General features: G+C 40.2%; 1 protein-coding gene and 1 long non-coding RNA gene across 10 annotated transcripts in view; one reads left to right on the forward strand and one right to left on the reverse strand.

Annotated features, from left to right (window-relative positions):
• PHF6 (PHD finger protein 6) overlaps nucleotides 1-5,070 on the forward strand; it is a 25,321-nt gene extending 20,251 nt beyond the window's left edge. For 4 of the 8 annotated variants that reach the window (XM_046941024.1, XM_046941026.1, XM_004940662.4 and 1 more), the window contains exons 10-11: nucleotides 549-678; nucleotides 971-5,070. In XM_046941024.1, coding sequence (XP_046796980.1) covers nucleotides 549-678 — 130 coding nt within the window. In that variant the 3' untranslated portion in view covers nucleotides 971-5,070. The remainder of the gene's footprint in view (nucleotides 1-548; nucleotides 679-970) is intronic. The other 4 variants (XM_046941025.1, XM_046941027.1, XM_420223.7 and 1 more) reach the window with 1 other exon arrangement.
• Nucleotides 2,071-13,085, reverse strand: part of LOC107052050 — a 12,215-nt gene continuing 1,200 nt past the window's right edge. For both annotated transcript variants that reach the window (XR_003074757.3, XR_001464170.4), the window contains exons 2-3: nucleotides 12,586-12,698; nucleotides 2,071-12,278 (exon numbers count right to left, since the gene is read on the reverse strand). This is a non-coding gene — a long non-coding RNA (uncharacterized LOC107052050). The remainder of the gene's footprint in view (nucleotides 12,279-12,585; nucleotides 12,699-13,085) is intronic.

Below are 13,085 nucleotides of genomic sequence, written 5' to 3' on the forward strand. Positions count from 1 at the left end.
AGGACCTATGTAAATCTTTTAAATATATATATGTGTGTTACTAAGTCACTGTTAACTATGCGAAGTATTTCAATTAGTCTGCTGAATTCAAGTTTCTGTAGTTGTGTAGTAATATACAACTTGAGAAAAAACAATGATTTGACTTAAGATATTTTCCTTCTTAATTAACCGATTAATTCTGTTATGGAAGCCCTGGATAATCTCTGTTATGATTTCTCCATATGGGTACGTTTTGTAGTTTTGCTTGGGCTTTATTTGGATCCCCTGACTTCTGTTACTTCCTTGCTGCTGTGGTTTGGTTTCTAATGCCCACAAGAGGGCATTCTGTGAGCAGTGTAGCAGCAGTTCTTGAAGATGAGGACTGATGCAAGTTCTGTTGGCTAGTCTTTTCCACAGCCTTATTTTCTTTCTGTTTAAGTGATTCTTGGCTGAAAAATATTAAATGAGTTACCGATTTTCTTGTAATACTTCTCAAAACTAATTGAGAGGAGAGCATCTTTAATGGATATTTTCAGTAAAAATCCTCACTGTTTCTTTCGCTGTGCTAGACTCTATTGTAAAAACCATAGTGGAAATGATGAAAGAGATGAAGAGGATGAAGAAAGAGAAAGCAAAAGCCGTGGGAAATCAGGCACTGACCATAATGACATTCCTCAGCAGCAGCTCAATGGAAACTAGGTATGGAAGTTAGTCCTGACAGATCTGTTACCGAGACTAAAACGCAATATGCATTTAATGTAATTTATTGCAGTGAAGTATTTCAATCTAGTGTATGCACATAAGTATTTTTTATTGGCATACTATAGAAAAATGGGGAGGATTTGTTGTTTTTTAAATCCAGCTGACTTTGTAACAGTATAAGAAGGGAGGCCCTCGTTTCTATTGCTAAATATAGATGTGATATCAGAGCTGCTAAATGCTTTTCTGTATGATTTTAAATTTACCATTCTTTTCATCATTTTTTAAACAGGTTCAAGGGACAGAGTTATAGAACTGGGAATGGCTAAGACATCATAACTACTAATTCTTTTAAATTGTTTTCTAAAATCAGAAAAGGGTTAGTAACTTTTTACTGCCCAGCTCTGTTAGAAATTTCATTGAACTGCCTGAAACGTTCATGTGTGTGAGCCTTCAGTAAGTGGCAGAGTTTTACATGTCAATATTATGTAGTTTGTAGTCTGCAGTGTCTGGAAAAAAATGAAACACTATATAAATGATATGTAATATGTACAGTGTCAAAAGTTAAGGCAGACATTGAAATGAAGTAAGATCTATATTTCTGGACTGAATAAAACCCTTAAGATTTGGAATGTGTAAGTTGTTTAGTGGATTCATGCAAAGAGGGAAGGTCTTAGCTAGTTTAATTACCAACGTGGACAAAAATTGGTGGTGGCAACAAGCTGGTACTTTGTGAATTTTGCATTTTCTTCATATACAAGTTCCGGAGGCTATACATGGGAAAGCCGCTCTCTGTTTTTGCTTGCAAAGCACACAGTAGAAAAGGACTCAGCGTACATCGAAGCACGCTTGAACATTTCAGGTTGTTCCTGTTGTGATTGCTCATTCCGCCCAGCATTGTTTGCGGGAGACTTACTTGAGCAGCTGTTGGTTCTGAGCTGTGAGCTTTAGAACTCATGCCAAAGGGCTGTAGTTCATTCTTTCCCCAAGGACCCACCTCTTTCTGTGTCTCTGATTTACAAAGAACACTTCATTAAGTGTGATTAAAACCTTACTATATAAATGCTTGGACTCTGAAGCCCAATTTTTTTTCTCTTCAGAGAGTTACAACTCTTAACTCACTATGGAATTTAGCCACCATATCTGACGTCCATACCTCAAGTGTTCTGTGTTGTGTGGAACACTTCGTGTTTAGTCCAGAATATGCATAGAGGTCCCATATTCTGTAAGAAGAATGAGGAAACAACCTTTTTTTTTTTGCTAGATTGGTATTTATTTTTTAATCTTATGACCACTATGTGAGAAACTGCTTATCATCCTTACTGTTTTGGTGATTAATTTTTTTTTTCCTCCACTTTCTGTCAAGTCAACAATCACATCATGGAATTCTTCTTGCTAGATTTTGATGTTCCTTTAGGGAATAATCAGATCTAAGTTATACCAAACCTAACAGATCGGTCCTCTGACTGCTGTCAAAATACCTTGTCATTTCTAACGGCTCCAAGCTTCTTCAATTGGTCTGTTAAAGCACATTCTCAGACTGACTTAAATAAAACCAAAAAGCTGAACCTAGTCCACATGTTTATCAGTTGCTATCACACCACACTGTTTAGGGTTCTGACTTGTTTCACTCTGAACTCCCAACAAAACTCCTAGATTTGAAAGAAGGAAACAAGCAAAATACACTGATTTGACTATAAACTGCTACAATTCTTCTGTGATTGGTATTGCAAAAACAGTTCATTTTGTAACATGAGTTTCTGTAGCATTTTTTACTTGTATTTTTAAATAATATAACGTGTGTCATTGTCTTCTTATGCATTCCCTTAATGTCTTGAGGGACTCAATTACTGTATATTAGACTTTCTAACATTTTACCTGTTAGAATTCATTCAATTCTGTTTGCTTTCCTGGAGAATAATACAGTTTTGGAAAGAAATATTGCTGTGTACAGAAAATACTCAGTTACTGCTCTAAACATGATGCCATTGATCATTTTTATTTTGTATTTGTAACTTTCAAAATTAAAAGCGTGACTTGAATTGCAGTGACAGATCGATTATTGAAATGGTCTATCAAGGTGTTTTGTTTCTCTGAGAGTACAAACCTTTTTCAGCCACTCAGTTTTAGAACGCAAAATAACGTCCTTCAGCATTGAAATTCCTTCTAGATTTGTGCCTCAGACATGGCCCTCCCATGAAATAAAGGCACTTTGTTTGCATCTACTGTATTTTTAACTAGGGTTGGATGACAGGTGCATGGGGGTAGGTCTGCCAGCATACTGATTGTACTTGAGACTGAGCTCGAATTCATACTGTGTCCGTTGCTTAGTATAATATTCAGTCCAGTAATTCATCTGTTGTGAAATAAATTTCCCCATTCCATGCCTCTGAGAACCAGAACAGCACTTTACCTTCGGGTAGCAGAGAAGTGGCTGGTTACCTGTTACCTCCTTGTGCTGAGATGGCCTGACTAAATCGACATTAATCCAGAACTCCTGAAAATAATGTCAAAAGCAAAAATCTTTTCTCTTACAAACCTCAAATTTGTCATAACTGACTTCAACTTATGTATGCTGGGTAAAAGTGCCTTACAGTGTAAAAATTGTATTTATATGTTCCCAAGTAGCATTACCTGCTGGGGAGTAATTATGTTGTGGTGTTAATATTTAGAAGAAATGTACCTCAGCAGTGTATTTACTGTACATCTCTTATGTCCTTAATTGTAGTTTTTAAAAGCATGACAATGTATGATAGTATACAACATTTACATCTTTTTTTTAAGACAAGATACTGCCATTACTGTCTCTTTATGTGTATTTTAGCTTGGAATTTCAGACAGTCTGTCTGAGGGTTTTTTTGTTTGTTTGTTTTGGTAAAGTAATGTAATCTTTGCAAGCATATATTGAAGAATATTCTGGAGCATCTACTGCCTTCCCAGAAATGTTAGAAGTAATGGAAGTGCTCTATAGGTGGAGTAGGTATGTTTAAACTAGCTAGGTAAATTAATGCAATCTATTTGTTAATGAGATGGGTTTTGGTTGGTTTTTTGTTTTGTTGTTGTTTTTTTTTTTATAGGCACCTTCTGTTTTCATCTCACAATCAGAACTCTTGAATTTAACAAAACTTGTCTTACGAAACTGGTTTCACTTTATTTGATTTTTTTTTTTAATTTTTTTTGGCCTTTGGGCATTTCTTTTGCTCACGAGAGTAATCAAGAGTAATGTGTGCTGTTAAAGTCTCCTGGAATCCTCTGGAATGGAGGTTTCTCCCCAACTCACTGTATCTCTATATTAACAGATCTGCGATCGTGCTATACCAAGAAAGGACTGTACCAAGGAAGGACAGGCATCAGAAGGGTATTGTTCAAATTACTTGAGGATACAGCTGGTGTAATGCCAAAGTCCCAAGGCATGATCAAACACCATAGCAGTAAGCTGTGATATTACTCCATTTCAAAGAAGGGCAAAAGGATGGTTCAGTACCAGCATCTGTGCAGCTAACTAGGATGAAACAGATTAGGTGATCTAAAGCTCTGCTTATTCAGCAGGTGTTGATCCACAGGAGGTTCTGTGATAAAGCTCTAGTAGGAGTTACACCAGATTATTGCTGCCCTCCAGGAGTTAAGTCCATCTCCTACACTCCACGAGTCTGATCTTAAGGTACAAAGAGCTGTGCTGATCTGAAATGATTGATTATACTGAACTGGCTCTAAATGTCTGGTATTTAGTGTACAAGAAATGGAATACAAAGGAAGAGGGCTTGCTTCTTACTGCTGCATATATGAGAAATAACTTTAGACTGAAGCAGAGTGAAAGATGAAGGTGTGATAATGTATTTGAAATATCAGACTTATCTGCCAGGTGATAATCAGTGCATTCCAAAAATATTAATATGCTGAATCAGACTGACAAGAAAATGAATCCTCATTAGATGAAATTAATCTGAATAGAACTGAAAGTACATTGTATCAAATAGTAGCCCTTCTTCCTTGTCACATGGAAAAGATTCCACTGTATTAGTGATGGAGATTTAAAAAAAACAACACAGCTCTTGATTTATATACTTTTCGAAGCCAATTTCATATATGCATATGTATGCACATTCATTAGTCAGCAGTGACATCTCAACCCTTAAAGGATCCTGGAGAACTGTTTCTTGTCAAAAAGCACTCAGGTTAGGTTAACATTTGCAGCTTTTGCTCTAGCATACATTAGGTGTAAAGACAAGGAATGTGTAAAAGAGGGTAAATGCATTCCTATCTACAATGTTATGTATATTTTGTTCCTGTTATATTGGCTTTACTTCCAAAGTTGTAGTTTGCAGTATTAGTTTCTTTTTATTGGTATCCTTGCATATATATATATATTCAATAAATGAGTTATGAATTTCACGTTTGCATGTCTGTCCTTTTTCTGGAAGAGCATAACTTTGAAACTGGCATTTTAATGCATTAAAAGCAGTATTTCCCATTGAGGTTACAGGCCCATAGAAGAGAAATGAGGAAACATACCTACAATATGCAGCTTAGTGGTAACTGCGTGTCTGTGTACTGTTCTTAGCCTTGCATAATGGGTAACCTTCTTTGTATTTACTGCTTGTTATGATATGAACTGACTGACTCACTAAATGTTCCCATTCTCACCTTTCAGGGACTTACTGAAGGCCTGTATCATACGTATCAGTTTAGACTAAGATACCAAGAGACTGCAGAACGTAATATAATTACATTGCACAAGACCAGATAAACTCAGGATGCACACTGGAATCGTAAATGTAGTGTAAAATATTAACAAAACAAGAAGATCGCTTGGAAGATGCTGGGTTTGTCCAAATACTCTCACTCCCTGGAGTGAGAGGGCAATAAGATTCAGTGGTTTTAAAATAGCAAGAAATATAATGCAGAAAACTTTTTTTTAAGAGCTACGTGCTTTTATGTTACCACCTTAAAGAAGAAATCAATTTAATGAACGTAGTGGGTATTTATTGTGACCTGGAAAGTCATATCCCCAGTCAGCACAGACTTCTTTGTCATGAAAAGGTTGTCATAGATCACATCACATTTGATGCTAGGAGCATCTGGAGTTCTACCACACAGTGCTTGATGTCATGGAAGTAGTTACTGGATACACATCTATTTCATTTGATGTGTTTTTGGTTTTTTTTTTTATTCAGTCAGCTGGGGGATCAATGAAGGAAGCTGAGGATATTGGTGAGAAGCTGGTCACTGCAATCTCAGTATAATGGCAAAGGAATCTACAGAGGAGCAAAAGATTTTCATTGTCCTTGTACAGTATGGTGTTAGGGCAGAGTGGTGAGTACCTGTCTTCTGTCCCCACTTAAATGAGCTCTACTTAATATACCATATGTAAGAGATTTGCAGCATAGGCAAAGTAAGAGTATTTATCTTTCTGCCTGGATCATGTATCCCACATGGTGAATTATGTTCAAGCCTTTAAGACAAAGGGGGGTTACAGTAAAGTCTCAAGGCTCAGGTTGTGTCTCTGCTTCCACCCTTCTCTTCAGAACTCTGAGCCAATAATTTAAACTGGAAAATTAATGGAACAGAGAAACTGCCTGCAGGCCTCTAGAAGAAAGATCAAAATGATTCAGGCTAACGTAGCTCTTTCACATCAGCATAACAAACTTTTCTGAAGAAAGAGGAGGAGCAGTTGGTACAGCTTTATTGTAATGACTTTCCATAAGAAGGAGGCGAATGTGGTCTATCTGAGGCCAATTTAAAAGTAAGGCTTTGGAAACCTGTTTGGAAAACTCCATGCGCAGTCAGACTGCAAGAGTGTGTTGAATAGGATTCTCTGCACTTTTGCTCTGACTTGATATTATTTGGTGTTTTCATTAATGACTTGGATGGCATATGCTGATTGAATTGTAGGGAGCACCTGTAGCCTGAGCTAGCAGTTTTGAGCTAACTTCTGACTGAGTAGAAGGCAATGAGAATTCAAAGTTAACTTGATAAATTTGAGTAGCAGTGATGCAGTAAATCCAACGGTGGATTTGACAAATGCAGATATTTGCACTTCCAAAGCAACAATCAGCTGAGCAATTACAGAATGGCACAGGACAGAGTACTAGGATAGCAGTGGTACAAAAAAATACCTTAGGCTTATAGCCAGTCACCAGCTGAAAATGGCAACAGTGTGCTGCTAAAAAAAAACAAATACAAATTGTTGTGGAATGTGTGAATAGGAATGTAGTCTGCAAGATGCATGACATGGTCCTTCTTCATATGATAGTAGGAGAGCCTTTCTTGGATTATGGTATCCAGCTGTAGGCACTGCACTTCATGGAAAATGTGGAGCAACTGGAGATAACCCAGCAATGAGAGGGATGACAGGATGGAAGACCAGGCTTGTTTCAAGGTGATGGGAGAGATATGTCTTCAAATCTGTAAGAGTCAGTTGCAAAGATGAAGGAAGTGAACAGTTCTCACCACTGCAGGTAGGACAAGAAAAACAGATGACACTGCTGCAGGATGCATTTAGCTTAGACATCAGAACGGCTAATTGGCCTTGACAGCAAGAAGAGTTAAGCTCTGGAATAGGTTTCTTTGGAGGGCTGTGAATACGTAGAATTTAAAATCTAGTAGGAAAAGTTAGTGGGCGTCTTTTGGACCTGGGGTGATCGTAGGTTAGAGGTGCTGGGGATAACGCCAATGGAAGCGCCTCCCAGCTTCTATTTTTAATACTGCCCTCATACATTTTCACACAGAGGCCTTCTGCAAGGAAGTCAGAACTCCTGTTCTGGAGTTAAACACTGTACTGGCAAAGGTCCTGAGCTTGACCTCAAAGCTCAGAGCCACGCATTTCTGTTTTCATCTCTTCATTTAAAATAGTGCTTGTGGTAATACCAATGTGTATGGGGAAACTGACGTGCTCTTGTGGAGTAGCCCATGTCTGCCTGGTTATTATGAACTTTCCAACACCACCCAGCATAAGACATTCTCCCCTCTTTTACTTCTAATTTCCAGGAGTACTTCAGCACTCCCAAATTCCTGACTGAAAACCTGCAAAATACATTCCTGTCGCATGAAGTGACAACGTGTGGGATTACTGTATACAACTTACTGATAATTCTTCCTTGTGTGCACAAGTGCACTGCAGTGATACTGCAATTGGAGCTACCGATCTTTTATCCAATTATTACAGAATTATGGTGGCAGCAATCTTAAACCTTTATCTGAACTTTTGCCAGAGGTGATCTCTTCATTTAAAATGAGTTCTCTGCTTATTTCTGTTTGTTGTCAAACAACATTCAAACTGAGAAGGGGCCAAGCAGGGTTGGTGCTGCCCTGCTTTTTGTAACCTGAATACATGTGTGTGTTTTCACATTCGTGGCCACAGAAAATATTTACTCGTGTTCAGAAAAGTCCTATGGAGCCCTGCCTAGCATTGGAGGGCATTACAGAGCCTGGGGGCAGGAGGAGGAAGAATCATACTCCCTAACCATATACTAAAAATAGGTCAATGCTGTGCGAACAGCTATGCTGAGAACTTCCTTCTGGCATGTAGCCATGCAACTGCTTTACAGTTTTAAGCCTAGATACCTCTCCAAAACAAAACAGAAAAAAGTCTTTCTTTTTTTTTTTTTTTTTTTTTTTTTTTTGACTTAAACTGTGGTTATTTTTGACTTCAGCCATGGTTAAGACTGGTGCTGGCAATCCCTGAATTCTCCAAAGTTCAAAGCAGGGAAGGAGGCCTTTAATGTAATACTGAAATACTCAGGAGACACATCCAAAAAGTGCTTTCCCGTAGAACAAAAATTGCAGCAGCCAGGTTGCAAACAGTTTTTAAACTCTCCAAATTGCTGCTAACTAAACACTGTAAATCCTGACCTGACAACGTGAAATTAGACTAGCTTAAAAAGAATAAACCTTTTCTACACAGGACTCTGTAGGCAGTTGGACTGAATAGTAGGAGAGATTCATTCAGGTCTTGAAGCCTATGAGTTTCTTGGTTTCACTATATTTTCCAGAGATTTATTAGTGCCAATGTTTTGCCCAAAAATAAACTACATCACGTCCTTCTGTATGTTTTGACTGTGAAGACTGAAGTTGCACTTCAAATATCAAGGTTCCTTCCAGATAAGCTTGAAAAAGCTTCAAGCTTAGTTCTTTCTCCAGCAGGTTCAGATTTTTATCTGCTTGCAGAGAGAGGTCAGGCAAAATTCTGTTTTCTCTGTCCCTCCTTAGTCTGGGATCTGACAGTCCTTTGCAGAAGAGTTTCCATCCTTGTCTTTGGGGGATTTTTGTGGGCAGATTTCTGAAAGGACTTTCCATTGGGTAGGGCAGGATTCTGCACAGATGACTGTTCATAGGAACTGTAGCTCCCCACAGCTTTTGGTTGTTCATTTTGGGATCCAAAAGTTCACTTATTTCCCCTTTTAAGTATAAACCGAGTTCTTAAGGCAACTCTTCCACTGAATCGTCTGACTTTGCACTTACCTCATTCAGTCTTGCACCCTATACACAAATTGAGATTCAGGGTCTGGTGTTATTCCTAGAACAGACTTTAATACTTGATGAGCTGAATGTCTATTTTGCCAGCTTGTGCCATGTGACTCGAGGACTTGCAAAGGGGAGGGGAGTCATGGTGGGCAGTCACTCCTGGCCTGGCATGCACTTCACATCTCTGCTTCCATTATAGTCTGCTCAGAAGTGATTGCTGAGGTACTTGAATGACTACCTCGACCTGCATGGGAGGCAGCAGCCTTGGCATGTGAGCCCTGCTATCTGATGCCTAGTCTGTATTGAGACAGTGCCAGCTGATTTGCAAGCCTCAGCGATACAGCCTTCTGTCAGCAGGTTATCTGATTGGATTGCTGCCTTGCCTCATGCTGGTCTTCCTCATTTTTTCTCCCCTTTTACTCAGGGAGTGTCTACCAACACAGCTAGTCCTCGGCAGCCATTTAGAAATGTTTTGTGGGTGCTGCAAGTAGGTCCTGCAATTAGGTATGTACTGAGAGAGATGAACCCGTTCATTCCTTAGAAAGCAACTGAACAACATGAGGAATCCCACATGTCTCCTCCACTTCCCCATTCCTGCCAGCAAGACCTCCTGCCAGCACCGATTGCCTGTCTTTGGTGTCACCCAGCCTCCCCTCTAACCAACACTGAAGCTACAGTACTAACAAACTCCCAGTGCATCTTAGGCTGAAGTTCTGCTGCAGGGTTCCGTTGCTTTCTTGCTATCTAAGATACCAAGATAGATAAGCTGTTCCTAACCTAAGCATTAACCAAAATAAATAAATAAGTAAAAGGACAGAGAGAACATGTTAACTACATTGTTAACTGAAACAAGCTGCTTGACTTCAGCAAGCATTTCCCATCTCCCAGCATGCCCTTAATGCCTGTGTATTCCTAGGAGCTTGCTGCGTGTGCATGTCTCAGTTAGGACATGTCTACTCCTGTGCTCCCTGAGACTCCTGTAACATCCAATGTGAAGTAAGCCATCGGTCACATTAATTTTGGTGGAGTTTGCACACAAACATGTCACACAGAAGCTGCTGGTTATCCCGGCTTCTGGAAAAGACTCTTGATAAAAGTGCTGAAGGGAACTTACCCTGTTACCAGTGTGGAGAAGTAGTATCTCTCAGCAATGCTGTCTGCATAGTGAAGGGAATAATCTGGTTTTCATAACAGGCCTTCGTCCTGCTTTGCTTTTGCAGGGACAGGGGATCTCAGGTGGCTGCTTCAGCATGACGCATACAGCAAAAGGAGGTGGGCTGAGGGGAGGTCAGCCTGGGCTGTGTGGTATCCTTATGTATGGAGGTTTGGGTGACACCAGTGATACCAATGTCTAATGAACACTGGTGGAACTCCTCAGGTGGCAACAGGAATGCTGCATGCTTGCAGCAAATGTCACAGCCCCAAAGGCTGATTAACAGCCAGTGCAGCGCTGCTGTTTGTTAAAACAAATTCCTGTTTTTCTACCTTTTGCTGTTTGAAAAGTCAGCAACTTTTCTGGTCACATTGCTTTGTGAGTCAATCTGAGCTTGAAAAGAGCTGCTTTAAACCTAAAGAAAAATATCTTCCTGGTAGCTACGTTGCTGAGACTTGAACCTTTGTGTCAGGACAGGTTCCCAAGAAAACCAGCATCTTTTGAGCAGGGCTCTAGATCTAAGGTGTGCTTTCCTCCCCATCCGTGCCACACCCCACGTATATCCCATGCCTGGAGAGCAAGTTTTCTGGAGAGTAGGAGGAGGAGAAAGCTCAGACCTGTTCTGCTGGGAGGGCGGTGGCTGCCCCATGTGCTCTATCATGGAAGTGGGACTTGGGCTACTCAAAGCCTTAGGTGCCCCCCAAGGGCATGGGCCAATGGGACAGGGTCATGCTTCAGGTCAGGCAGCAATAAGCCCATGGCAGCTCCTCGGCAAACGCTATGCTGCTTTGTCAGAGGAATCTGCTCTTGCTTGGTTTCTGCCAGAAGATAATCCTTGTTTAAGTTTCTGCAGGCTCCTGGGCTAGCTGGATCTTGGCAGCACGCCGGCACTCAGTAAATCCCTTTGGGCAGGATTTCCACATGTCTCTAGGTATGTGCAGTGCACAGAGCAGCTTCTTCACTGTGTTGTGACACACACTGTCACGTGTCTGGTTGTGTACTTCTGTGCCGAACCAGAACCACCGAGCTGATTCTTCACGGATGGGTGTGCTTGCAAATGAAGGCTGGTAAATGCCATGCATGTCAGCTTAGAGAGTGACGTTGACTGCACTCAGTGTTTCTGAGGATGGCTGACATTTTGTGGGTGTTCTGTAGTGCCTGTGTCAGTGACCATTCCTTGCACTATTGGATAAAGAGCAAATCTCTGTAATTTCTCCAAAAACCTCCAACAAAGAGAATGAAAGCATTTTTCCCAAGAAGCTTCCAGGGCCTAAGATCTACATGAAAAAGGAAGTTACCTACAGCTCCAGAGGCCAGAGGTTCTGCTTGTTTCCATTTTGGTAAGTATGTTGTAGTTTATTAGTTGAGCAGGGAGATAAATCTTGGTAGAGCAATCCAGTCTTGAAACAAGTAGGCAGATGCACACTGCTTTCCAACATCCATGAAGACTGTCGCCTCTGAGGTTCACTTTGATGATTAATTTCTGCAAAAGTCAACAAGACTGAGAACAGGAATATCATTATTTAAGATGGTATTTTGCAACAAAAAATACCTTTCCTAGGAAGGGTATGTCTCTTTTTAATGTTGTTTTGGTACATCTGGTTTCCTCTCCCATTTGAAACATTAGGCTGGAAAAAGAACACTGTGCTGTTTAAGTCAGTAGTCAAAGTAGAGAGATTTCTCTGCATAAATTCACATTTTTGTGAATGCTATATAACATTAATGAGATATTTCTTTCTGATTTTCCACTTGATTAAAAATGTTGGTGTTTATCTCAGGATCAGTTCAGCACGCCTTGAATTCTTCGTGTTTGTTCATTCTGTCTGCACAGACAAATTTTGGTTCAAAAGGGAGTCCTGCTGGTCTCAGCTGTTCATCTGTTGAAAATCATTCTGCTCTTTGCTTTTTTAGGAGGCTTGTCTTTTGAAAAGACACAGATAAATTACGCTGATTCCTTCTGAGTCACCCAGCAGCAATGGCAAAGCTAGGAGAAAAAAATAGGACTGATGAATGGGCGGCAACCTGAAGATCAGACTTAACATATTTCAAGTGCAAGCGTTGCCCAAAAATGAATACTCAGTTATTTTCTCTGGGTCTCCCACTGCTGGGGGGGACGTGATTTCACCAAGCCAGGTTTTAATAAATGAGTTAATGAAGTTACACACAGCTGCCAGTTACACAGGCTGTGATTTGTCAGGCCTGAGCGCTAAGATGTTCCTGGATGGCAATACAGGTTAAATAATTATGAAATCAGGAATTGAGACAAAACATTATTTATTAAATTATCTCACCTTCCACAGCGATCACAGCATTGGCTCTCCAGCCTTTCTAGGCAGAAAATGTGCAGCTTCCAGATACTTCCAAATCCCTTCTCTTCACCCTGCCCTGGAAACATTGATGCCTCCTGTATGAACAAACACAAAAAAACTGGTCATCTTCTAAATCTGTTGCTGATCTCAGTTAACAAACTTCCTGTAATATCAGCAAATGTCTCTGCTTTTGTAAATCTGTGCTTCCCTCCATAATGGGGTGCCAGCAGGATCAGGAATGCTTTGAATCTAGAAATGTGCTGGTTGGCAGGAAGAACAAAGAACGTGCTCACCCAGAAGGGCAAAAAAGGGCCGATGCTTTTGTGCACTCGGGAGAAATGGCACAGAACTCGTGCCAACAGCTTTTGCATGCAATCAGAAAGATGCCGTTGGATGTTCCTTTTAATAACCAGCATTAATACCAGTCATTCATGAGAAATGTCTTAGATAACTAAAGTCAAAGCAGATCCTGAAACACTCCT

The sequence above is a fragment of the Gallus gallus genome, chromosome 4, assembly GCF_016699485.2.
Source record: "Gallus gallus isolate bGalGal1 chromosome 4, bGalGal1.mat.broiler.GRCg7b, whole genome shotgun sequence".
NCBI classification, from domain to species: Eukaryota; Metazoa; Chordata; class Aves; order Galliformes; family Phasianidae; genus Gallus; species Gallus gallus.